The 23,871-nt window shown below is 41.6% G+C and overlaps 1 protein-coding gene across 2 annotated transcripts in view; it reads right to left on the bottom strand.

Moving 5' to 3' along the window:
* The window catches only part of ARMH3 (armadillo like helical domain containing 3), a 156,437-nt gene that overhangs the window by 36,997 nt on the left and 95,569 nt on the right, over nucleotides 1-23,871 (bottom strand). For both annotated transcript variants that reach the window (XM_056849571.1, XM_056849572.1), the window contains one exon: nucleotides 3,604-3,682. In XM_056849571.1, coding sequence (XP_056705549.1) covers nucleotides 3,604-3,682 — 79 coding nt within the window. The remainder of the gene's footprint in view (nucleotides 1-3,603; nucleotides 3,683-23,871) is intronic.

The following is a 23,871-nucleotide window of genomic DNA, read 5'->3' as shown; positions in this document are numbered from 1 at the left end:
TTCAGCAGGTTAATATCAGCAATCAGCAAACCCTGGATAACAGGAAGTAAAACACTAAGATGACAGTCATATTTAGATGAAAATTTGCAAGTTCCAAGGTGAAGGTAGTACATAACGTCCCAGTTGTGCATTAACAATGAAAGCTGCTGCTTTGGATATACACTGAAAACTATTCCCACGTACTCTGGGAAAACTATTTGGATGTACTCTGAAAACTATTCCCACGTACTTCTGAATGGCATGCATAGGTATAAAATCCGACCTTTGACTTTAAAACATAATAGCAGGAGCCAGGTATAAAATCCGACCTTTGACTTTAAAACATAATAGCAGGAGCCAGGAAAAGCTCAGATATGTCCATTCCTGCTTAAGCCACTTAACACTTGTGTTATTTATTTTGGATGGAGACATGTATACTCCCATATTTACAGAGAACAGCTTCATGGAGCATTTTAAATCATGAAGCAGAAGAGGAGTGTTAGGGTTTTTTAAAGAATGCCAAGTTAGTTTTAAAAACAAGTTTGAAATAAAAGGAAAGAATCCAAGCCAAAAAAAAAGAAAACAAAACAGTAGTTTTATAGAAATGTTAGTATTGCTGATCACATCACCATGAGCATTAAGGGATGGTCTATAGGCACACACTCATAGCAAAGGAAGACTCCACCCTTTATTAACTCAAAGGGATATGGACATTAAGTTAATTTATTGTAAAGTAATACTGATTACAATGTAATACTGATTACTTATGGACATCATGACATTTGTATTGCTACAGCAGCTTTAAAAAGCTGTATTATCACTGTCAATTGAATGTATGGACTTGTCTAAATATGCCACATTTGAAGACTATCACAGTACTGCTTATTCTGGTGTTGTGCAATTGCATGACTTTCAATATGTATTGGGAAAATCATCCATTTAGGAAAGTAATCAGCAAACTCACCCACTGAGAGTCAAGTCCATTATTCTACTGAACTACAGAAAGTGCAAAACAAAATTCACATGAGAACAAAGAGCAGATGTAAGAAGGCAAATATGTAGCAAGCAATACGTAGCAACTTACATAATTGGGAATGCCTACAGTGTGGACAAACCACAAGAAGGTCGCAGTTAGAATCATGCTAGCCAAACCTCAAGAACTGACTGTAACATCTGTTTTGTATAACTGCTTGCATGGTATGGGCTAAGAAAACAGCTCAGTCACAACCGGACAGCTGTTGCCCTTTCAATAAACATATCTTCTTGAAGTTGTAGCATTCTACCCAGAATACTGGAAATAGTGGGTTTAATTAGTAAAACACTAAGGTTATTAAAAAGGGCCAACTCCACACATGGATCACATGATGACTTGATTACACCCCAATTACTATATTAGCCTGCTAATAATTTTTAATTGGAACTGTCCCCTGAAAAAGGATGCTCGGTGTTGCCAAAAAATCTTTGTGCCTCACTTAATTTAGCCAATGTATTTAACATGAGCTCTCAAACCGTTAACAGTCTGCTGTACTCTTTAGTCAAGCTGTTATTTCAAAGCACCAGAGTATATATATTTACCTTCCTAATCTATCAATTGACTGGTTAAAAGGAAAGCAAATTAGAAACATTTAGCCAATAGAGTACTCAAAAATACAGCTGGATTCTATTTTCAGAATGATTCCATGGCTCTTATTACAAATGTAGGTCTAAGATCCTCCTATAGTGGTTGCCTATAAAAGTAAGGCTGGGTCAAAAGGCAGAAAGCTCTCATCAACACATTTTGGGAAGATACTAAAAGCACACCTCCCTTCAGCAATTTTTTATTTTCTGCAAGGCACTGGTGAAATGGATCAACAGTGTTCAACCTCTGTGTGCAAATGGCAACTGTAAAGGAAGGCATGAAACTGCTCCAGCACAGTGTCACAAGACAGGAACTGCCAGCCTGGTTGTCTTGACAACAGAGACGTACTCCCTCCCTCACATCCATTGCCGTCTGATAACTATTCACAATGAGGAAAGGCAGTTGGCTTCCTTTCCCCTCAATGAAGTCAGCACTCTTAATTCATAATGATCACCAGTCCCAGAAAGATGACAGCCCAGTTTAAAAAAAAAAAATGGCACACACAAAAGAGCCAACAGAGTACACTAATACCAGCAAAGAGGTATGAAGAAAAATAAACATTAGAAAGTTACCAGTGAACATCCCCTCCCCACTCGAGAACTACTTTCATGCTTGAAACTGAACCGAGCAAACATTTGATGAAGTCTGAGGCAAGACCCTCTCCTTTGATGCTTTTCTTTGAGCCCCACCTCTGCTTCATCAGCTTTGCTGTCTTTTGATGCTTCCTCCACTTTGGTGTAATGCCGTAGAAAGAAGAAATCAAACCACTTGCCAGCTCCCTAATAATCTCTTCTCAAACTGCTCCGTGCATCAGAGCTGATTTCATTACCTGCCGCCTGCTGCTGCTCAAGGTTTTATTTAAAGCTCAGGCATACAGTGAAGAAAGGATTCAGCGTGACCTCCCTGAACTGCTTGGGGATGAACGCTCCACTGCACTGTCAGGCAGAAGCTGCTTCCCTTTCTTAAACCAACAGACTAAGCCAAGGGTGGCTAAGAAGCCTTCTACAGCCAAGCCCCGTTTTCAATTTCTATGTGTGCTGAAAGGGATTTTTTTTTTTTTTAGCATCGGCTGATATAATCAACACTGAGAAGATGAATGGGGATCCATAAAATACGACATCATAGAACATAGTAGGTGGTGCAGGAACCAAATTGAGTTGAGCAAATTATATGCCTGGGGCTTGGCAGAAGTCTTTCTGCAGTAACAACTACACTAGTGGAAGCCAAAAAGAATAGGCATGCTCTTTCATGTGAACACACCTTACAAGTACTGGTATAATAAACATAGGTCACACACAGATTCATGCTCTAGCTTCCCTGCAATGAGCAGAGACTTGGACTAATTGGGCTGTACGGCCCCTTGTGGCCCAGTGATTCTATGAAAAAGCTCCTGCTTTTAAGCCTCCGTTTGCCTCTCTGTAAAAGTATTAAACTGGACAATGCCACTAATTTTTTTTTCCCCTACTTGGAATTATTTTGCTTTCAGGAAGGCCAACTTATACACTCACACATCTCTTACAGCACAGAAAGTGGAGAAATCAAACTGAACAATAAGAAGGTAATATCTAACCCCAATAGATCTCCTTATGAAAAACCTTTCCATTTAGAAATGCACTTAAACCTTTGCTCAAGACTCAGTGAATTCACTCAACTACTGTGTATGTTCTAACAATCCCTCACCTCTCCAGTGAGGCTGCATTCTATGTGATACTCTAATTTCCAAAATAATTTATTGCCAAGACTTCACTGCATATTTCCAAAGCCACCAGTTATTGAGAGCAAATATTTTCAAATGAGGAATCACCTTGATCCTCCTGCTTACTTTTGCAATTTTGGATGAATAACCTTGGCCGTGCTGCTGACCTCTCAGGACCAAGCACAAGTCCAACTTAATTGCTTAGTAATTGCTTAGTAATTGGTGTCAGCCAATTGAGCGGGGGTCAACCCTTCAGGGTACCTTAAGGAATCACTTAGATGCCCAACAAACAAAAAACTCTGCAACTCACCTGTTCCTCTGACAGCTGCGAGATGTGATTTACAGCAGCATAAGACTCTATCTTTGGATTGAAGTGGTTGATTATGGCTCTGAAACAAAGACGACATGTATAATGCATGTGAAAAGTTAGAGACAAATCTCGCCAAGTAGCAACATTGCATGGCAGCACATTCATCCTCTGATGCAGCTATGCTAAAATCCTAGCTGTTCTTAATCTTACAACGAAGCGAACAGGACATATTTACATACAGCATCCATTCTACAAAGAAAAATGAACAACACATGACCACTGATTATCAGGTTATCACAGCATTTTACAGTACATTACACTGGTTCCCAAAGCTCTCCTCTAGAATTTATCTGAAACAGATTCAGTGATGCAATAAGAAAATACATACATACACATCTTTGGTCTGTGTGTGGGCATTCCTGCTTCAGAAAGCACACTATATTCTTATCCTGCCTTTTAGCCAAAAAATGCCTCTCAAAGTGGTTCATCACAATTAAACTGTAATATGCAGGGCTGGTGGGTGGAGGGATTTTTTTAAAGCTGGGTCCCAGAAGAATGTCTGAAAAGTGCACTAGGTTTGGGTATTCCTGTAACCTCCTGCTTATTAGCACTGTGAAGGTAGAGAGATCCTAAGCAGATCTCACTGAAGCCAAATCCTATAAATCAAAGACACCAGCCTCTGGTAGCACATTTCTTGGGAACTTCTTAAACTACCAGAAGTTCTCCAGCTCCAAATTAATTCCAAATACCAGGAAAGAATGGTTTAAATCTAGATTTTGTCAGGGCTAGATTTCGTCAGGGCAGGTAAAAATGGAGAACACCCACTCTTCTCCACGCACTCTGCCTATCTCCTCAAGGTGATACTGACTGAAACTGATCAAATAAAGTGCAAGCAAGAAGATACTATGATGGGAACTTCTGGCTCATCAGTTTTATCCACACTGGATTGAATACAAGCAACTTTATTTGCAGAAGCTTAGCAAATAAGTCATAGCAGCTAACAAGAGTAGAGGAACATCGAGACGCCTACACTGTAAGATTTCAAGTAACTTCCTCTGTAGCATGCTGGGTCCCAGTATGGAGGTGTTATGATTCACAGACTGTGGAGTTAAGGAAATCAATTGAGGATTGAATGTAAATCTCCAGCTTATGGGAGGAAAGTTTGTTTGTGACTGATCTGTTAAAAATCATCACAGTCTGTAGCTTGAGAGACCACTTCCAACTGTGACTTTTTTCAAGATTGTTTTCTTTATGGAAAATGAGATAACAGCTCTCAAGCTATTTTCATAATTATGGGGGAGGTCAATTATATTACATGAAAACTGTGGAGGAATAAAAGAGGACTGAAATTTCATATACAGGAAGTTTTTTGTCCTCTCTCTCACAAAAGGCAATTTTAGTTCTCTCCTATTAGGCAGAACCACTTATACGAAAGTGGCAGGAGAGAAATCTCTCCTTTACTCCTGTTCTTGTTAAACAATCCAGTCCTGCCTGCAGCAGTAGGAGGCGCTTCAACTCAAAGTAACCTGCTCTCACCCACCAGCTGAGAACAGTGACTCTGATGGACTTCACTTGCTTATGCAGCACTGGATTATAAAAATAATTAAGTTTTGGAGGATCTTAGTTCTTTTAAACATTACTGATTTGGTACATGCTTTGTATGTGTGACCTTTTATCTCTGCTATGGCAAGAGTAAAGAAAAGCAATTTTAGTATTCATGAGAAACTGTTGAGGGACACCTTCATATAACTGTATAGGTGGCCATGTTTTGAAGTAGAATATCCAAACCCACCCTGTCTAAATATTCCTTTACCATATAACTTCTTGACAGGGGAATGGGAAGTTTGCTGTGTATCATACACTTAAAAGAGTCCTTTACAGGATTTTTTTTTAAGATGCAGAGTTCAGCAGGAGATCTGACAAGCTTGAGTACCTCGAAACAAATTAGAAGGATAGGAGATATAGAACAAATGATGAAAACAACCAACCTTGAAAGTACTAACTGCAAGATTAGCGAGGTTCATGGACAGACACCGATGGCACAGAAAGACATCTAAGAAGGAAGTCACAACTCAAAAATATAATCCCTCCTTTTAACTATGTGTTTTTAATAACAAGAAGGGGCAGTGGCAATTAGGGGGGCAGCTGTGAGGAAGTAATCAAACAAAGAGACATATCAGAATTCATACCAAACATCTCAGCAAACATTCGGCTTCCTGATCCTGACAGATGAGTAGGACATAAGCCATATTAGTGGATAAGTAAGTATCCCTGCTCCTAACATCCACTTCTTGTTAATTTGCTAAGACTTAAAGTCCTTTTCTTGGCCCTACAACTCAGCAGTGACTTTACTGTGAAGCTCAGTTGGGAACATGAGAGCTAATGGGGTGGCATGTATACCACCAAGAGTTCCATGGAAGAAGATTGGGATAAAATGTAATTTTAAAATATAATATGGTTTTATTTCCTGCACAGTTCACAGATTTATGCTCACTGCTTTCAGCCAACATACTCCATGTTCCCCTTTGTTTTGTACTATCCCTATTATGGTGAAATTATTCTACACTCTGCAGTATAAATATTGCAAAGTAAGTAAACTATTGTGTCACAAATTGAGAAAAGCAAAGAAGAGGTGCAGGAGAAGTGCTCCTACCAAAGTAGCTACTCTCCTTCTACTTCTCATTCCTTCCCATCAAATGCAAACAAACCAGAAAGCAGTAAGAAAACTCAAATCCATCACCACTAACACTTAGCAATTCTTTATGCTGTTTAAAGACCTGTGAACCAAGCAGGACTGTGAGGACAGATTTAGAAGTATAGCCATCTAATCTGAGTTAATGCACCCACCCCCAGAGTACTATTTAGTGTACATAACTATTCTAGAGATTTAGGTAAGAACCTTTTGAATTTCCAAAGAAAAGACCCTGCAAAAATTAAAATGGCGTTAATTAAGAAAAACTAAAAACATGACAGAGATGGTAAAATTATGAAACCATACTAAACTAGGACAACAGGTTGAAGAAATACAAGATTCTTAAGCACAGTTACAAGAAGAAACACATGTCCATAAGGATAGTGGTCATACTTAGGTTCATTCTAGGAAAAAACAGCTTCATAGAATCAACAACCACATAATATAGGATATCTATGGTAAGATACTGCTTTCTCTTTATATGTGTGTGTGTGTGTGTGTGAAACGCAGCAGTGTGTGTGTGAAACGCAGCAACTCTGGCATTTCACTTTCCCACCTACACACATATCACTTCTCCAAACAAAATTTCCCCAAACCTGCCCTCCCAAAATGCTGAACCTGTATTTTCCCCTAGGGAAACAGCTATTGGGGGGAGGGGTCAGATCAGGCATTACTGTTCCAGTCAAATTCAGAGCCTCCTTTTTTGGGGGTGGGGAGCCAATCATAGATTTGCTGTGCCACATCAGGTTTGGCCTTTAGTGAACAAAATGATGTCAAGTGAAGCAAGCCAAACTAGCAACGAAAGCCTTCACTCTGCCAAGAATCACCTTGTTCACATCTGATACTTGGTCCAGCTGGCTCTCATATTAGCAAAGTGCTTCTGTCCAACATCCCAGCTTGCATTCCCCCTTAAAGTCACAAGAATTGCCTATTAGCATAGCACAAAAGGCCTGTGCTCAGGCAGGACTATGCTTGAGAGCAGCATCTGCTAACCTCCTAATATAATTCTCAGGTTAACCAACTGAATTTTTGCTCAGATGCAAATTGCCTTACAACAAACTATCCCTAAGCAGAACTATCATAATCCATGTCTCTTCTCTGATCTGGATAAGTAGCCTAATTCATAAATTAACTAAAGCCAAGATACTGGCATGTCAATCACAGCCCCCCCCCACACAAAAAATTCTAAACAGTTTTCACTGCTGCATGTTGCATATAGTATGCAACAAACACACTTCTGCTTCACTGAGGGCACATGTAGCTTTAATCTGCTGCCAGCTGTGGCTTTCCACTAAGCATATGTATAACGGGCAATCATGCACTTCTGCCCGGCACAATACATGCAATTTCCCCAACAGAACTAGTATTTATGTAGAAGATATTCTTGCAAGAAGCTGTCTTTGAAGTTACACTGCTGAAGCAGCCACACTAATTCACTGATAGCTGAACTCCAGTATTACTTGATTAATTGGCTCTTGGACTTAAAAAGGCCTGCCGAGAGACAGAAGGCAGACTTTTCATTACCATATACTAATTTGGCAGGCAGCAGCTGATGACTTTTCTCTGCCATTTTCACACAGTGTCCTTTTCCAGGGATCCTACTACTCCCATTAAGAGCCCCGTGGCGCAGAGTGTTAAGCTGCAGTACTGCAGTCAAAAGCTCTGCTCATGACCTGAGTTCGATCCCGACAGAAGTTGGTTTCAGGTAGCCGCTCAAGGTTGACTCAGCCTTCCATCCTTCCGAGGTCGGTGAAATGAGTACCCAGCTTGCTGGGGGTAAAGGGAAGATGACAGGGGAAGGCACTGGCAAACCACCTCGCAAACAAAGTCTGCCTTGGAAACGTCGGGATGTGACGTCACCCCATGGGTCAGGAATGACCCGGTGCTTGCACAGGGGACCTTTACCTTTTTACCTACTACTCCCATTGCTTCTCCTTTGTACAGATTCCCTGCCTGCCTTGAACAGTTCTAACTTTTAAAACTCTGGCTGGTGACTATATTAATGAGATACACTATAAGGAATAAACTCTTCTGAAGCCCAAGAAATATATCCTGATATTCCTAAAAAAAGAAAGAAAAACCAGCGTGTCTATCTTGTTCTTCATTCCAAACCTAATTATGAGCCTTTAGCCCTGGATCATATCTGGTAATAATAACCAGTTACAACCTGGCATTATAATTTTTTTATTAAAAAAATAATAAAACCTGGCATTACTTAACACTGTACACAGTCTTGATGATTAGCCTTTCTTTTCAAGTAGTTGGGCCAGTTAAACATAGCTGACCCAAAATCTACTCTAAATTGGTAGAACAGCAATTTTCTTTCACACGTTTTCTCAATTTATCTAAAACCTTTCCTTTCCTTTCATCCCTTAGAAGCTCCTTGATCCATTGATCTTGAGCAGCATATACCTAGTGTTTGAGGGATATAAGGAGTGAAACAAATTTTGCCACTGACAATGTAGCCTTGGGATCCCTATCACTTAGTAAAAAAGGCATTATGTCAGACAGAGAGGCATTAGATTTGTATGTTAAAAGAGGGAAGATATAATGTGATCGAAGTTCCTCGTAAAAGCGGCATTCCAAAAGGGCATGAGCTAGTGAATCGATAGAGCCAGAAGAGCAAGGACAGGTTCTGTCTGGATATGGTATATTCAAAATTCTGCCCTGCATAACCATAGAGGGGTTAGCATTCAATCTAGCGAAACAGAAGGCTCTAGAAAGATGAGGAGTTGTCAAATAATATGTATAAGCAGGCAAACCATGTGGTGGTGGTATTCCGAAGAACTGGGATGAACAAACGCGGCGAGCATGAAAAGTAGTGCTGCTATAATCAAGCTTTTTAATTTTGGTGAAAGCTTCAGTTTTCCCAAGATCTAATAACATATCCTGCGAGAAGCCCAACAATGACAGTTTCTCATCTAAGATTTTATGCCATGAACCCCTCAGTGCTAAAGCACAGCTTAAGGTGCAGTTTAAAGGAGGCCAACCATGCTCTAGCTTCGAGTGACATTTGGCCAAACTCAGAACAAAGAGTAACACCAGCAACACATCGAGGGGCATTTAGGAGTTTTCGTAAAAACTGAAGCAATGGACAATCTATAGCTTCATTGACAACTATTATCCAGATGGCAACACCAAAAAGAATAATTGGGATAATTTTTAGATTAAAAACCTGAATAGCCCCTGGAATATATTTGCCACCTTTGGTGTGAAAAAAGTTGACAGTAGCACCAACCCAAGGTTTAATTTTGTTGGACATTGCTTTTTGATGGGCATTCCAATTTAGGTTATGGGGAAAAAGAATGCCAAGGTAAACAAACTCCTTGACATGGTCAACCTCAAAGCCGTCTAATACCCAGCGAAAAAGAGGCATTTTTCTCCTCTTAGTGAAGATCATAATCTTAGATTTATGATGGTTTATTTTAAGATCTCCCCTAGAGCAGTACTCAGAGAAGGTTTGTAAAGATCTTTTCAAACCAATTCTTGTGTGGGACAGGAGAACTGCATCATCAGCATAGAGTAGAATTGGGGTGGGATGACTTGCAAGCTTTGGGGGGGTGACAAGACTCTAAGAAATTGGTTGCCATATCATTCAGATATAGATTAAACAAGACAGGAGCAAGGAGGCAACCTTGTCTAACTCCCTTGGCTAGTTCAAAGGGCTCAGTTAGTTCTCCTTGGTTGCCACAGTGAACCTGAGCTGTGAGGTCAGTATGAAATTGTTGAATGAGTCATAGTAACCTCCTATCCATAGTAGAATTTGATAGTTTCAACTATAGCCTCTCCCTCGGGCTGGTATCAAAAGTTCCCTTAAGAGCCATAAAACCCGTGTAAAGGGTGCCATTTGGGGGGGAGGAATATTTCTCGGCTAAGTGAGAGAGCACTAAACAATGATCTGTAACAGACCAACCCCTTCTGAAGCCAATCTGCTCCCAATTTATCTAAAACTTGCTGCTCATGTCCAAGCCTGACATCAATGATAAGGATCTCTGGAATATTTTCTAACACACTATACCAGGACTGGGGGTGGTGTGTGTAAATTTGATAGAGGAAGTGGCATGGAGGAAGGGTTCAACCCATTCCTATCTGTGCCATTTTCCTGATTAAGCCCCCTTGTGTCTGAATTTTTCCCTCTGTAGAATTAACAGCAGCTTTAAGGCAAAAGGGAATGCTGGGGAACAGGGAAATGTCACATGAGGAAAGAGTCTGCCCCGCCCCTCCTAATATTACTATCTCAATCAAAGTTACAATTCTATATGTTGCTCTGAGGTATGTAACTACAGACAACTCTAATAACAGATCCCTCATGTTATGTCTACTTCAACGTCTAGGAGCAAAGTTAGTAGGCTTGTCAATGAATGGAAAATGGAAACCTTTTATTGGTCTGGTTTTGGACCAATGTATTGATTTTCCCCCAATCACATTTATATGGTAAACCTTCAATGAAAGTGACTTTTTAAGGACCCTGAAGGCAAAATGTTTCTCTGAAGATGGAGACGACATCTAACACTCATTGTGACCACTATGACATCAAATTTAATATGCATGTATGTGGGAAAGTGCCAGTGAACTCCAACACAGTCATATTTAACTTCAAAAGAGGAAACTTCTCTACGATGAGGAATCTTGTAAAAAGAAGTTGAATAGAACAGTCAAGAGTGTCAAATCTCTTAAATCTCTTGTGGGTTACTCAAAACCTCAATACTAGAGCCTCAGATAGAATGTATACCACAGGTCAGGAAAGGTAGTACAAAGTCTAAGAGGTCACCAGCATGGCTTCTGGAAATCCAAACAAAGTCCCTCACCAAAAACTCCTGAGCAACCTTCAGAGTTCTGGGATAAAAGGACTAGTTCTCTTATGGATTGGAAACTGGCTAAAAAACAGGAAGAAGAAAGTAGGAATAACTGGTCAGTTCTCGCAATGGATGGATGTGAGCAGCAGGGTTCCTTGGGGATCTTCATTGGGACCAGAAATTTTCAACTTGTTCATAATTGACCTGGAGCTAGAGGGGAGTAGTGAGGTGGCCTAGTTTGCAGATGACAATAATTAAGGTGGTTGACAAAAATGGATTGCAAAGAGCTCCAAAAGGATCACTTCAAACTGGGGAATGGGCATTAAAATGGCAAATGAGATTCAATGTGAACAAGTGTAAAGTGATGCATATTGGGGCAAATAATCCCAACTTCACATATACATTGATGAGATCTGGGCTGCCAGCAACAGGCCAAGAAAGGGAACTTGGGGTGGTAGTGGATAGCTCAATGAAAATGTCCGCCTAGTGTGTGGCTGCTGTGAAAAAGGCACATCCCACTGCCTGTTCAGGCAAGGCGGGCAGCATTCTCCTCCTGGCCCAGCTGTAATCATAAGGCTGCTGTTCCTCTGAGCAAGATCTCTATGCCTCGGTAATGAGCATAAAAATAAACTGCCAAGTTTGTGGTTTTGGGGAGAAATCTGTTAGTCATAAAAAACAAACAGGGTGAAAATAAAAGGGCAGTTTAATCAGAGAGCAACAGTGTGTTCTTTTTTTCTACCTTACAGGAAAAGATTTGAGTCAGAACAGTTATTACGCAATAAAAGAAAAAGGCCTGTTACACATGTTTCTACTTGTCATGTTGGGAGATATCCTTTGTGTAGTACATGAATTCTATGTTGGAGGGATCTTCACATCCCAGAAGTGGGCCTGCTTGTGTAGGCTGAACCTTCAGCAGCCTTGTTCCTTTCATCTGGCTCCATTTGTTTGTAACAGCAAATGCACTGAACACTTTTGATTCCTTCCCTGGCACACAATTTTCCTCTCTCATCACTTTCTGGATGTTAAGCAATTGGGTCTATTTCCCCAGTCTGAAGGACGAGCTAATTTTCTGCTGAAGCTCATGTCTGCAGATTTAAGACGAGTGAGATTTCAGAGTTCTCCCCCCACCTCCCTAAATCACTGCTCTTTGACGTTTTTGGTAGAGCAGATTGCAGAGGTACAGAGATTAACTGCTTCAGCATAGCCACCTCCCATTTGAAAAAAAGTGATATCACACATAGAATAGGTATCCACAGCAACATTGCGCACAGCAGAGCTGCCACACTAGTTCCCTGTAAGAATTTTAAGTAAGAGAAGCAGCAAATGGAAAAATATCTGCACATCTAAGTAATGTTGATTAGGGAGTAACAGGATTTGATTAGGAGAGATTTAAAAAAACACAGATAAAAATGATATTCTAAAGCTTCTATACTTACTCTTGTTGCTGATTAATTGAACAGGCAACTAATTTAATTCATCAATATTGATCTGCTCCCAGATAATCGTACTCATTTGTTTCATCATCCAAAACATAACACTCCTGTTAGCACTTAAATATGTGAGCCAATGTAAAGTTAGAGTCCGACTGTGGGAGGGGCTGTGGCTCAGTGGTAGAGCATCTGCTTTGGCATACAGAAGGTCACAGGTTCAATCCCCGGCATCTCCAGTTAAAGGGACTAGGCAAGTAGGTGATGTAAAAGACCGCAGCCTGAGACCCTGGAGAGCAGCCGCCAGTCTGAGTAGACAGTACTGACTTTGGTGGACCAAGGGTTTGATTCAGTATAAGGCAGCTTCATGTGTTCATGTGACTAGAACTGGAGAGACCCAGGTTCAAATCCCTACCCATGGTCTAGCTAAAGCATACACGTGTCATGAGCCAAGTCAGGGTTCCCCCAACACAGCTTGCAGTCACATGTACCAATGGACCAAACACACCCATTGCTTGCGTGGTTTGTAAGCACTGTGAGAGGAGAGGAGTGGCTTCAGGCTGTCCTCCCATGTCACTTTCTTGAGAGGAAATGGTCACGGGGACCTGTTTGCCTCTTTCTGAGGCTCCACATGTTTTCTGAGGCTCTGCATGCTTGGTCACATGATCCCTGGATATGTTGAGCTCCCTTCCCTGCAGCCATTTCCACTTGGAGAAACATTATGGGAGGGAAGCCTGAAGCCCCTTCTGCAGTTTTCAGGAGCCTCCGTGAGCAAGGGGCGCTCTGGCCACTGAATCCCCCAAAGGTATATGTGGCTGTGAGCTGGGTCAGGGGACCCCTAACTCTGCTTGCATATTGTTTAGCGAGATCCTCTGCCATTAATCTTACTGGGTGTCTGAGTCATGCACATTCTCAGCTTAACTTACAATATAGAGCAGGGAAAGCTCCTTAAAGAAAGGGCGGGGCCAAAAAAAATCTAATAAATCCAACACTGTAATTTAAAGACAACACACAGAACTACCTCAATGCCAAGCCTAAGCATGGGCCCTTTTAATTCAGCATTGTCCATTCTGAGGAGCTGTAGCTCTCCAAGGCCTCAGGCTGTGAGAGGCTTTTCCCAGCAATGGCATCTAAGGTTCTTAATCAAAAATTCAACTGGAGATGCTGAGAACTGAATCTAGGACTTATTGCATGCAAAGCATCTCTTCTGCGTTTTTGGGAAAGGGCCATAGCTCAGTGGTAGGTCACTTCTGAAAGACCAAATACCTGGATAAATCAGCCATTCAAAATCCTCCCAAGGGGCAACAAATCCTTCTCCAGCAATCTGTCCTGATGAACTTGGTGACTCATTGCCAGGGTCCCCCCAGTGGTTTTGGGCTGAGTCCAAGCTGAAAGTGCAGCTAGGGAAGCAGTCCGAACTATTAACGAAGCCAGTTTAAAGGATTTGCAGCCAGAGAGGCCTAAAGACAAGACACACTAAAGAAATACTCCAGCCAACTATATTCTCCAGCATTACAATTTAGGGGGAAGATGGGCTTTTTTTTTATGCCTCTCCACAAACTGATGCCTCTGGAAACAAGTGTAAATGCAAAACTGTTCATCTTCTACATATACTTGCTACAGTCTTAACATGCCCACCTGAAGCTCCTGTGGGAGATTCTGAAGCTGCCTGCCTTGCAAATATTCAAGAGGAAATAATATCAAATGTATCAGAATCAGGTCTCCTAAAGAGACCAGGGAAATCCTCCTATCATTGCAAAGCAACACAGTATGCAAGCAAAAGAGACAGAATTTGAGTTATGGTGTACTTGGTACTTGAGAATTTAAGAAATCCTTTTAAGGTAGCTCAATGTACAAGTCTTGCTTTCATAAGGTAAAGGTAAAGATCCCCTGTGCAAGCACTGGGTCGTTCTTGACCCTTGGGGGGATGTCACATCCCGACATTTTCTAGGCAGACTTTGTTTATGGGGTGGTTTGCCAGTGCCTTCCCCAGTCATCTTCCCTTTACCCCCAGCAAGCTGGGTACTCATTTTACCGACCTAGGAAGGATGGAAGGCTGAGTCAACCTTGAGCCAGCTACCTGAAACCGACTTCCGTTGGGATCGAACTCAGGTCGTGAGCAGAACTTTGGACTGCAATACTGCAGCTTACCACTCTGCGCCATGGCTTTCATACATGGGGCTAAATCTGTAGCTCTCAAAGAGAGAACACACATCTTCATTAGGAAGAAATTCTAGGCCAGGTAGTGGACTTCTCAATCAGACATGCACGATCAACTACATTCTCAATCATATGGTGTGAAGTAACACACACTTTTCAGAAGCTTCCCATTTCTTTGTTTTCTAGCTTGCACACGCAAGTGTGGCTAACAGAGCCAACAGATCAGCAATACGGGGTGGGGGGAATGCATGCTCAAACAAGAAAATGAGCCGTTTGTAACATGAGACTGAGAGGAGCCTGTGCTACTGTTGGCAACTCCAGAACATCACTTGCCGACAACATGAAGTATGAAGGAACACACATACATACACCTCTGCCAAATGGAAGAGGAAATAACATACTGTTACCTGAATCCTAAATCCTAGAAATAGGCACCCACTCCACATAGTCTGCAATGGCCCAACAGTGACATGTGTCCAGTAACACAGTTCCAAAAGCTTAAGAGTACTTAAATCTTCAGAAGAGTCAATGGACATTTCTGCCAGTTCCCCCCTCCAACTGCAACCTCCCACTTTGCCCCCCTCACAATTCCTGAGGGGACTCAGTAGGATTCAGCAGGGGAAGAGAAGTGGGAAAGTCCTATTCTATAAGGTCTGTAGATCACTGGATGAATGCCTATTTCTTTAAGGTAAGATTCTGGTTTAGGACTGTGGAGAAACAAGAGCACAGGGTCAAGTGGCCTTCACAAGAATTAGCTCTAATACAAAATATAAGACTCTAACCCTATGGATCACTATATCCAATGGCTCTACTTAGTCCAATTTCAAGAAGGCTGGACAATTTTTTTGTCACCCATGTAGCAAGGTTTCCAATTTTATTAGATTTATATCAGTCCATGAGGTCAGTGGATGTGGTGCATCTTCCTCACCCCTGCTTTTTTGCTATCATGCACTGTACCCTGGGTGATTTGGGATATTGATGGAAAAAATATACAAAAGTAAATTAGATGTCCTGTGTGTCACTTTTTGCTCTATTAGTCTGCGATGACAATAAGGGTAACTGGCAACTTTAGGTCTGATTACATCTGTGCTTTAAGAAAACATAAATGAGATAGGTTGAACATATATGTAGCTGCTTTGAACCTAGTAAACCCATTGGTACATCTAGCTCTGAACTCTCTGCTTACACTGTCACGAAAGGTATTTTCCAACAATCTCTTTCAATTGATCCAGGGACTAAAAGCGAATGCTTTACCAATGAGAAATGGTCCCATCCCAGGGATGGACCCCTAACAGAGTCACACAGAAGGATCAAGGTAAGGAGGCAGTTTGCACTAACATTTATCATAAAACACCAACAGATAGCACAATCCCCTAGCCACTTCCCAATAGGGACGGTTGGTAAATGTTTATTTTTCCAACAGTAATGACTATTAAACTGCCTCATAATCCACCAAATGCTTCAAAATAACTCACAGTTGATTTAGATTCCAGCCCTCTGAGACTTCAAACATCTCAGAGTCTGGAACAGGCAAAAAGCAAAAATATTTTAATTACTCTTTACACCCATTAGTAGTCTAATTAGTCATTTTATTACACACTTCTATTTTTAAAAAGCATAGCTAGTACAAGGTTTCTTTCATTATGACATATTATGTGGATCACATGCCAGTTTCCAAGCAAATAATGAAATTCAGACTCTTTGCAGAGGGCCTTCCCCTAGACGAGTGAAGCCACTTGGTTAATTAACAGAGAATACTTACCCAAAGGATACATAATATAAAATTAAACAAGGTGTAAATGCTGTCAAAAAAATGTGCCTTCTCATGCTGTGCTTGACCTTCTATACTTGACACATATATTCCTGAAATGACTGCAGAACTAGATTGCCACCTTGAAAGAATTATTTCTTCTAATGGCTACCCAGAGAAGATACAATGCATTGTCTAGCTGAAGTTGAGGATGCTTCACCTTCCAGCTCTTCGATTTCATTTTCCCTTTGCATGTCGTATTACCGAGGCTTCTAGTTTCCATATGTCAACTCTCAACCTAGTCACCTCTTAACATTTCAGGAACTGCTTGTTCTTCCTCTCTCAATTGTGCAATCTCTGGGAGAAAAGACCCTCCCCGAGAACCCAAATCTCAAAAATAAGACTAGGATGATCATCAGAGATTGTTATGAAACAGTGGTTGATAGTACAGATGGGTTCTTGAGCATTGCTAAGGACAAGGTCAGGCATAGATCACCTGACAATAACTATTCTGTATGAATTAATGCTCTTGCTGTTGACCTATTCTTGTAACAACAATCTCTAACTGTGCGCACAAATTGTTTATCTATGGCAACTTGTACCACAGAGAAACTCATCTCCGAACCAAAGCTTTACTTGAGGCACACAACTGCCATTATTATAGCCTGCTTTACAGAAAGCGAATATTATTGAGAATGTTCTTTATAAATAATAATTTTAAAACTAGTTTATATATTATCAGCCGGTGCTCTACAGCAGAGGTCCCCAACTTTTTTGAGCCCATGGGCACCTTTGGAATTCTGCGGCTGGAGGTGCAGCCAATAACCAGGGAATGAGGCCATGGTTAACTTATAGGAAATCTTCAACATTTCAGGCATAAGCTCTGTATAACAGGATGCTTTTTTAAAATGAATATACTGCTTTAAAACATTTTCTTGCATTCAAACAGCTTACCTTCAGTCGTGCAGTGAAAATATTGTGCTCTGCTGGCAGCTGCTGATGGAGCAATTTTTCAAAAAAATCTGCATAGCCAATCAGCTCTCAATAGCTAATCAGACGCCCTGCTGGGCAAAAAACCATATGGCCCCAACCAGTTTTTAAAAACACTTGGCGCACGCGCACCACAAAAGATGTCAACTGCACCAAGGTGCCCATGGGTGCCACATCGGGGACCCTGTTCTACAACTTTAAACCCTAGCATATTATTTATTGAAGGCATTTTTAACCTGACTTTCTCCTTGAAAGGACTCAAGGCTGATTATAACATTACAATTAAAATCTGTAAATATAACAGTTAAAACAGACTCAACCACAAGAGATCAAATCAATATACAATCTACTATATGCAATGGCTATTAGATAAATAAAGCACAGAGATAAATTATTTATTAGATAAATAAAGCACATGCCTCTGAATTTCTGGGGATATAAGGTGTTGTTCTGTTTGTACATATTCTGGAATGGTATTTCTGGGAAGCATTAAAAACTGCATGTATGGATTCTTCTTCTGATCTATCAAGATCTTTCTTATGATCTTAACCTTTCCCCAAGAGGATCCATGTTTTCCAATAAGGTACCCCTTGACTGTTGTAGAACACCATTCTAGTTACTCCTTCACAAAAGAGATTTGGGACCTCTTTGTCACACATGAAGATGCATTTCAGAAACACACAGATAGTTCATCCACCACGATCTGGTAGAGTTTAGGCCTAGGTTTTTAAAAAGTGCTTTCAGTGCTGGTGGCTGCTTTCCCAAGAGTGTACCTAAAACACTAGGGGGATGCGTAAAGTGTTCGCCAAGCTCCTATCAAATAGCAGCCACAAGGAGCTTGGTATGTTTACAGGCTGGGATGACATCTCATAAGCAGCCAAACCATAAAAGAAGATACTTATGGAACAGAGCAAGACTCTTCAAAGACAGTCAGTGTCAAAGATTTTCTTCATATTCAACTAAAAATGTTTTCTGTAAAAAAAAAAAGTGAGAAGGAAAACCCCCACTTTACCTTCTTTACTTTTTTGTGGTGGTGGAAAGTGCTGTCAAGTCACAGCTGACTTATGGTGACCCTATAGGTTTTTTTTAAACTAACCAATACTAAATTAGAATTCTGTGGCACATGGTAAGACACAGAATCTCCCCAAAGACATACAGAAAGACAGGAGAGGATAACTATATGAGCTGTCAACAAATGTGTGAATGCAGTGTAAGATGGTTAAATGTATATTCTGGGGATTTCAGAAATTTAAAAAAACCAGTCGTTTCCCAGTTGCCTCAATGAAGCGCATAATTCCATGGCAACCTTCATATTGACCTCAACCATTCCATTGTTTGTGAAAAGTAACACCACAAACATAACCAGAAACTGCTGATTTTGACAGTATGCAAAATATCATAAAGCAACTGCCCTTAATATATTGACACCATCCTCTACACAGTCGTAGCTACCATTAACATGCAACGAACCAGAAAACCTGTCAAAAATAAGATGGAGCACTGAATGCTCAGATATGGAGCTCCTCAGAGACTGCAAATCCATTTCACAAAGTGAGAGTCAATTAATGTAAATCAATTGCGGCTGCTGGCAACTTATCGTCCGAGTAAGAGCCACGTGGAGCAATCAGGTACAACATGCATACACACACGCACCACTCCATACTCTTCAGAATACTACCTCAGAGCTGGCATCCCCACACTTGAACTTCATTCCCAGTAAAGACTTGGAAAATTTAATATTCATCGGTTCTTAAAGGTTTCAGCCCTATAATCAGTTCTGGGGAAAAGAGCAGGGAAGTAAAGCACCTGTCCTTTCTAAACGAGTAATACAGAAAAAGAGATACAAAATGGCTCCAAAGGGAAGCAGAAAAATACCAACAAGCCTCTTCAACAGAGAAGTGAGCACATTGTTTAATGCTACGAATGCTGGATCTGGCCAGTGGCCCACATAGTCCAGCATTTTGTTTCACATAATGGCCAAGCTGCTGCCCCGGAAGGCCAAACAAACAGGGCTAGAAGCCAAGTCCCTCCCCTGACCTGTCTCCCAGCACTGGTATTCTAAGGGTTGCTGCCTCTGTGTATGAAGGCTCCCTTCAGTCACCATGGCTAGCAGCAGATTCAGAGCTGTCATATATAGCCCCCCTATCAATGGAGATTATGACAAGACTTAGAACCCTACTTCAGGCAGTACAAAGGCTAAGGAAAGTCTGCACAAGTGGGACCATCTTAACTGTATTTTTGAACTGAGTTTTTCTCCCCAATTCCCCCCGCCCCACTTAATAAAGTGTAGATGACTAGGGAAGGCAATGGCAAATCACCCCATAAGCATAGTCTGCCTAGTAAAGGTCATGATGTGACATCACCCCATGGGTCAATGCTTGCACAGGGGACTACCTTTACCTTTTTACCTCTATGCTTAATAATATTCTTAGTTTACAACAACTAGACAAAAAAGTCAAGTGGTTATCAGGCAGAGCACTGATGTAATTTGGTCAGCTCTGAAGCACTGATTCATTTCTACAGAGACCACTGTCCATTTTCTGAACATTACGCACCTTGAAAACACAGAGTTTGCAGCAGGACGGTTCTGTCGTTTCCCAGAAAGCAGATGCAAAAACTGACAAACGTCTGGGGAGGAGCTTCCTTGCAAACTGAAGCGGTAGGGGTCAGAGTTCTGGTGCCCAGGTGTGAGCAAGCAGAAGCTTGGTTTACTGACAAGTATCAGTTACTTAAGAACTGGGTAGGCAAGTGCAAGGCTTTATGGTAAAGCACCATTCAGGACCAGACCTAGCAGAAGGGGTCATAAGCAATTGTTTTCTCTTTAGCCACTTGCCAAGGCCCCCTTCACTCTGGGGGCATTCATGATCAGATAGAGTTTACAGCACTTAAACATTATTCTTCCACATTGTGCAGAGAAAGTAATGAAGTGGCCTGTGCCATGTTTCTCAAATATAAGATACCCAAGACAGGTGGAAGACCTAGATTCTTGCATTCCAATCAACACATTTCCTCCCTTTTCTGTGTGAAGCAAGCAAGGGGAGGAAGTAGGCATGCTGAGATTTCTCCCCAGAAATGAATGAATCTATGGGTTGCACAGGGTTTCAAGAAGTCTCTCCCTCTCAATTTATTATTCTCTGGGGAAGAGGACTTAGATTCCTCAGAGAGGTTGGAGACAAAGTTATGAGTGTTACAATATTACCTGTTTTGAGATGGGCTGCCTCCCCAAAAGTTCTCATAGTATTCCTGACCTCATCCATCATAATAATCACTTGCTGGATTATACAACTCTGCCACTAAGGCAACTCTCCCCCCACCCCCAATGAAAGCGGACTTTTTGCTGCCATCTGTCAGGGCAGATCTCCATTAGGAAGTCATTAGCAGCACTGGGAGCAAAATCTACCACTACCAAAGTTATGATAGATCTGCCAAAAGAAATAAGGTCTGCATGAGTGTTGAGGGCAGGAAGGGGGGGGGGAATTCAGCTCTGCTAAACCAAATAGATATTCTGATAAATGACTTTGCAACTCAAGAAAACACAAGGTGATTTGTTATCCCATAACAATTCCTTTCAAAAATGGCATTCCCTTTCTGATCTCAATTTGTCGCAGAGATATGAGTCTCTGCTTTGGGTCATTATCTGGACCTGGCTAGTAAAGAAGACAAAGTTAGTAAGTATTTTCCCCAGAAGCATACTCACCATGTGTGAAAGGAAAATATTTCAAACTCTAATCCAGAAAACTAAATTCCCTCATTCTCCACAGTAGTGGCTGTCAGTGATAACCAAGCTAGCAACAAGGTGAGAAAGGTGTTGCTTTACAAGAGATCAGTGAGGCAAGGAAAAACAACAGAAGTCCAGTGGCATCTTAAAGAATAGTAACAGTTATTCCAGCATGAGCTTTCATGAGTCAGAACTCAATTCTTCAGATGCTATAAAAAGGAAATAATTTTGGAGATATAAGGGAAATCATGGGGGGGGGGTGTTGAGGAAAAGAAGAGTAGTTGGAGCAGAGAGGGGGAGGTTTGCTGTGAATCCTGCCATAAATCTTTTAAGTTTTAACTCCTGAGTAAGGGTATGGAATGGATTTGTTTATTACACATAATAGATAAAGAGAGGCCAGAAGTTCCATCCTCTCATGGTGTACAAATAAAGTGTAATTAAATAGGATCAACATGACTATCAAGACAGAAAGAGCCTTGGCTACTTACTGTGAAGGCTTCTTCTGCTCAGAGGGACGAAGGGCATCTTTAAGATCGGTGTTTCCTTTTCCTCTTAGCTCGGGAGGCAGGAATTAATATTTAAATTTTTCCTGACGTCTTAGGGTAAACGCCCCCTATAGCCAGTTATAAAACTTTCCAAGCCTTAGAAGATTAGTAGAAAAAAGCTAAGAAACACGTTATTCGTCATTAAACTGTAAACAGTATTTCATGAACTGTGAATTTCAAACAGACAACCTTGAACTGTAATTAGAAGGCAACAATTGATGGACGTCTGGGAGGGCAAGATACCCTTCGTCCCTCTGAGCAGAAGAAGCCTTCACGGTAAGTAGCCAAGGCTCTTTCTCGGCTCAGAGGGACAAAGGGCATTTTTAAGATGGGGCATACAAGAGCAGTCCCTGCCCTGGGAGGGTTAGACATCCTGTAATATACTCTGTAATACTCGTCTGCCGAAAGCGGCATCAGATGACGAGTAGAGGTTCAATTTGTAGTGTCTAACAAAGGTGGACACAGACGACCATGTGGCCGCCCTGCAAATTTCTTTTATGGGAGCCTGTCTATCGAAGGCTGTAGATGTGGCCACACTTCGAACCAAATGGGCAGTTATACCTCCGGATATGGGTAGCTTGCTTTCCTTATAAGTTGTCTTTATACATAAGGAAATGGCGCAACTAATTGATGCCCTTGACATGGGCTTACCCTTTTTTGGTTGGGAAATATTGATAAATAGTGACTCAGATGTTCTGATACTCTCTGTCCTAGTCATGTACACATGAAGTGCTCTACGCACATCTAGCAGGTGTCAAGTCTTTTCCAAAGGTGTCTTTGGATTAGGACAGAATGATGGAAGGATTATGTCCTGTTCCCTATGAAACTTTGTGTTACACTTTGGGATGAAGGAGTGGTCATGTCTGAGTACCACCTTGTCCTTATGAAACATGGTGAGTCCTGGGCGAACAGAAAGAGCTCCTATTTCAGACACTCTGCGTGCTGAAGTTACTGCCGTGAGAAATAGGACTTTCATCCTTAACCATTTTAATCCAACCTGTGTAAGTGGCTCAAACGGAGGTTTTGTAAGTGCCGTTAGCACTGTATGCAGGCTCCAGGTGGGAAACCTGTGTCTTACAGGAGGAGCGATGAGAGTTATACCTCTAAGGTATGATTTTATGTGAGGATGCTTGGTTACCCTATAACCTACCACTCGTGGAACGATCGTGGCTATTGATGCTAGCTGCCTTCTCAGTGTGGAGGTGGCTAATCCAATTTTCTGACCCTCCTGCAAGAATGATAGAATGCCTATCGTTCGTGGTTTGAGTGGATTGATGTTTTTGCGCCTGCACCATCTGGTGAACGCCTTCCATGTTGAGTTATAGATTCTCTGTGTTGAAGGTCTGCATGCGGCCTGAATAGTGTTGACTATGTCCTCAGTGTATCCTAATCTGTACAATCTGCTCCTTTCAATGCCCATACGGTCATTTTGTACCATCCTGGGTCTGGATGACAAACTGGGCCCTGTATCAGAAGATCCGGTCTGTCCGGAAGTCTCCAGATGTTGTTGTTTGACATCTGTATTAAGGTGGGGAACCATGGGCGCCTGGGCCAATATGGGGCTATGAATAAGACGTATGCCTTCAGCGTTCTTATCCTCCTTAGCACTCTTGGAATGAGTGGGAGGGGTGGAAATGTGTATAACATCCCCTTGGGCCAGAGTGCCATCAGTGCGTCCATCTGTTCCGCTCCCACTTGTGTGTATCTGGAATAGTAGCATGGAAGTTGGTGGTTCGCAGTGTTTGCAAATAGGTCTACTATTGGCGTTCCAAATTTTTGTGTGATGCAATGGAAAACATCTTGGTCGAGAGACCATTCCGCTTCGCTGATCGTCTCCCTGCTGAGCCAATCTGCCTGTACATTGGCGACTCCCTGTATGTGTTCCGCAGAGAGTGCTGTCAGATGGGACTCTGCCCACCGAAGTATCGGTAGTACTTCCTTGTGAAGTGTTGATGATCTGGATCCCCCCTGCTTGTTTAAATGTGCCTTTGCAGCCACATTGTCTGTCCTAATCAGTATGTCTTTCCCTTGGACTTGTTGCCTGAAGCTCTGCAAGGCCCTGTAAATAGCTCTGATCTCCAGAGCGTTTATGTGGAGTTTTTGTTCCTGGCGAGTCCAGGTGCCCTGGGCTATGTGTTTGTGGAGTGTTGCCCCCCACCCTGTCGTGCAAGCGTCTGTGTATATCTGTTC

Source organism: Euleptes europaea, chromosome 5, assembly GCF_029931775.1.
Source record: "Euleptes europaea isolate rEulEur1 chromosome 5, rEulEur1.hap1, whole genome shotgun sequence".
In the NCBI taxonomy this organism is placed as follows: Eukaryota; Metazoa; Chordata; class Lepidosauria; order Squamata; family Sphaerodactylidae; genus Euleptes; species Euleptes europaea.
Note: the sequence above shows the minus strand (reverse complement) of the source record. Positions and strands in the feature narration are given on the sequence as shown.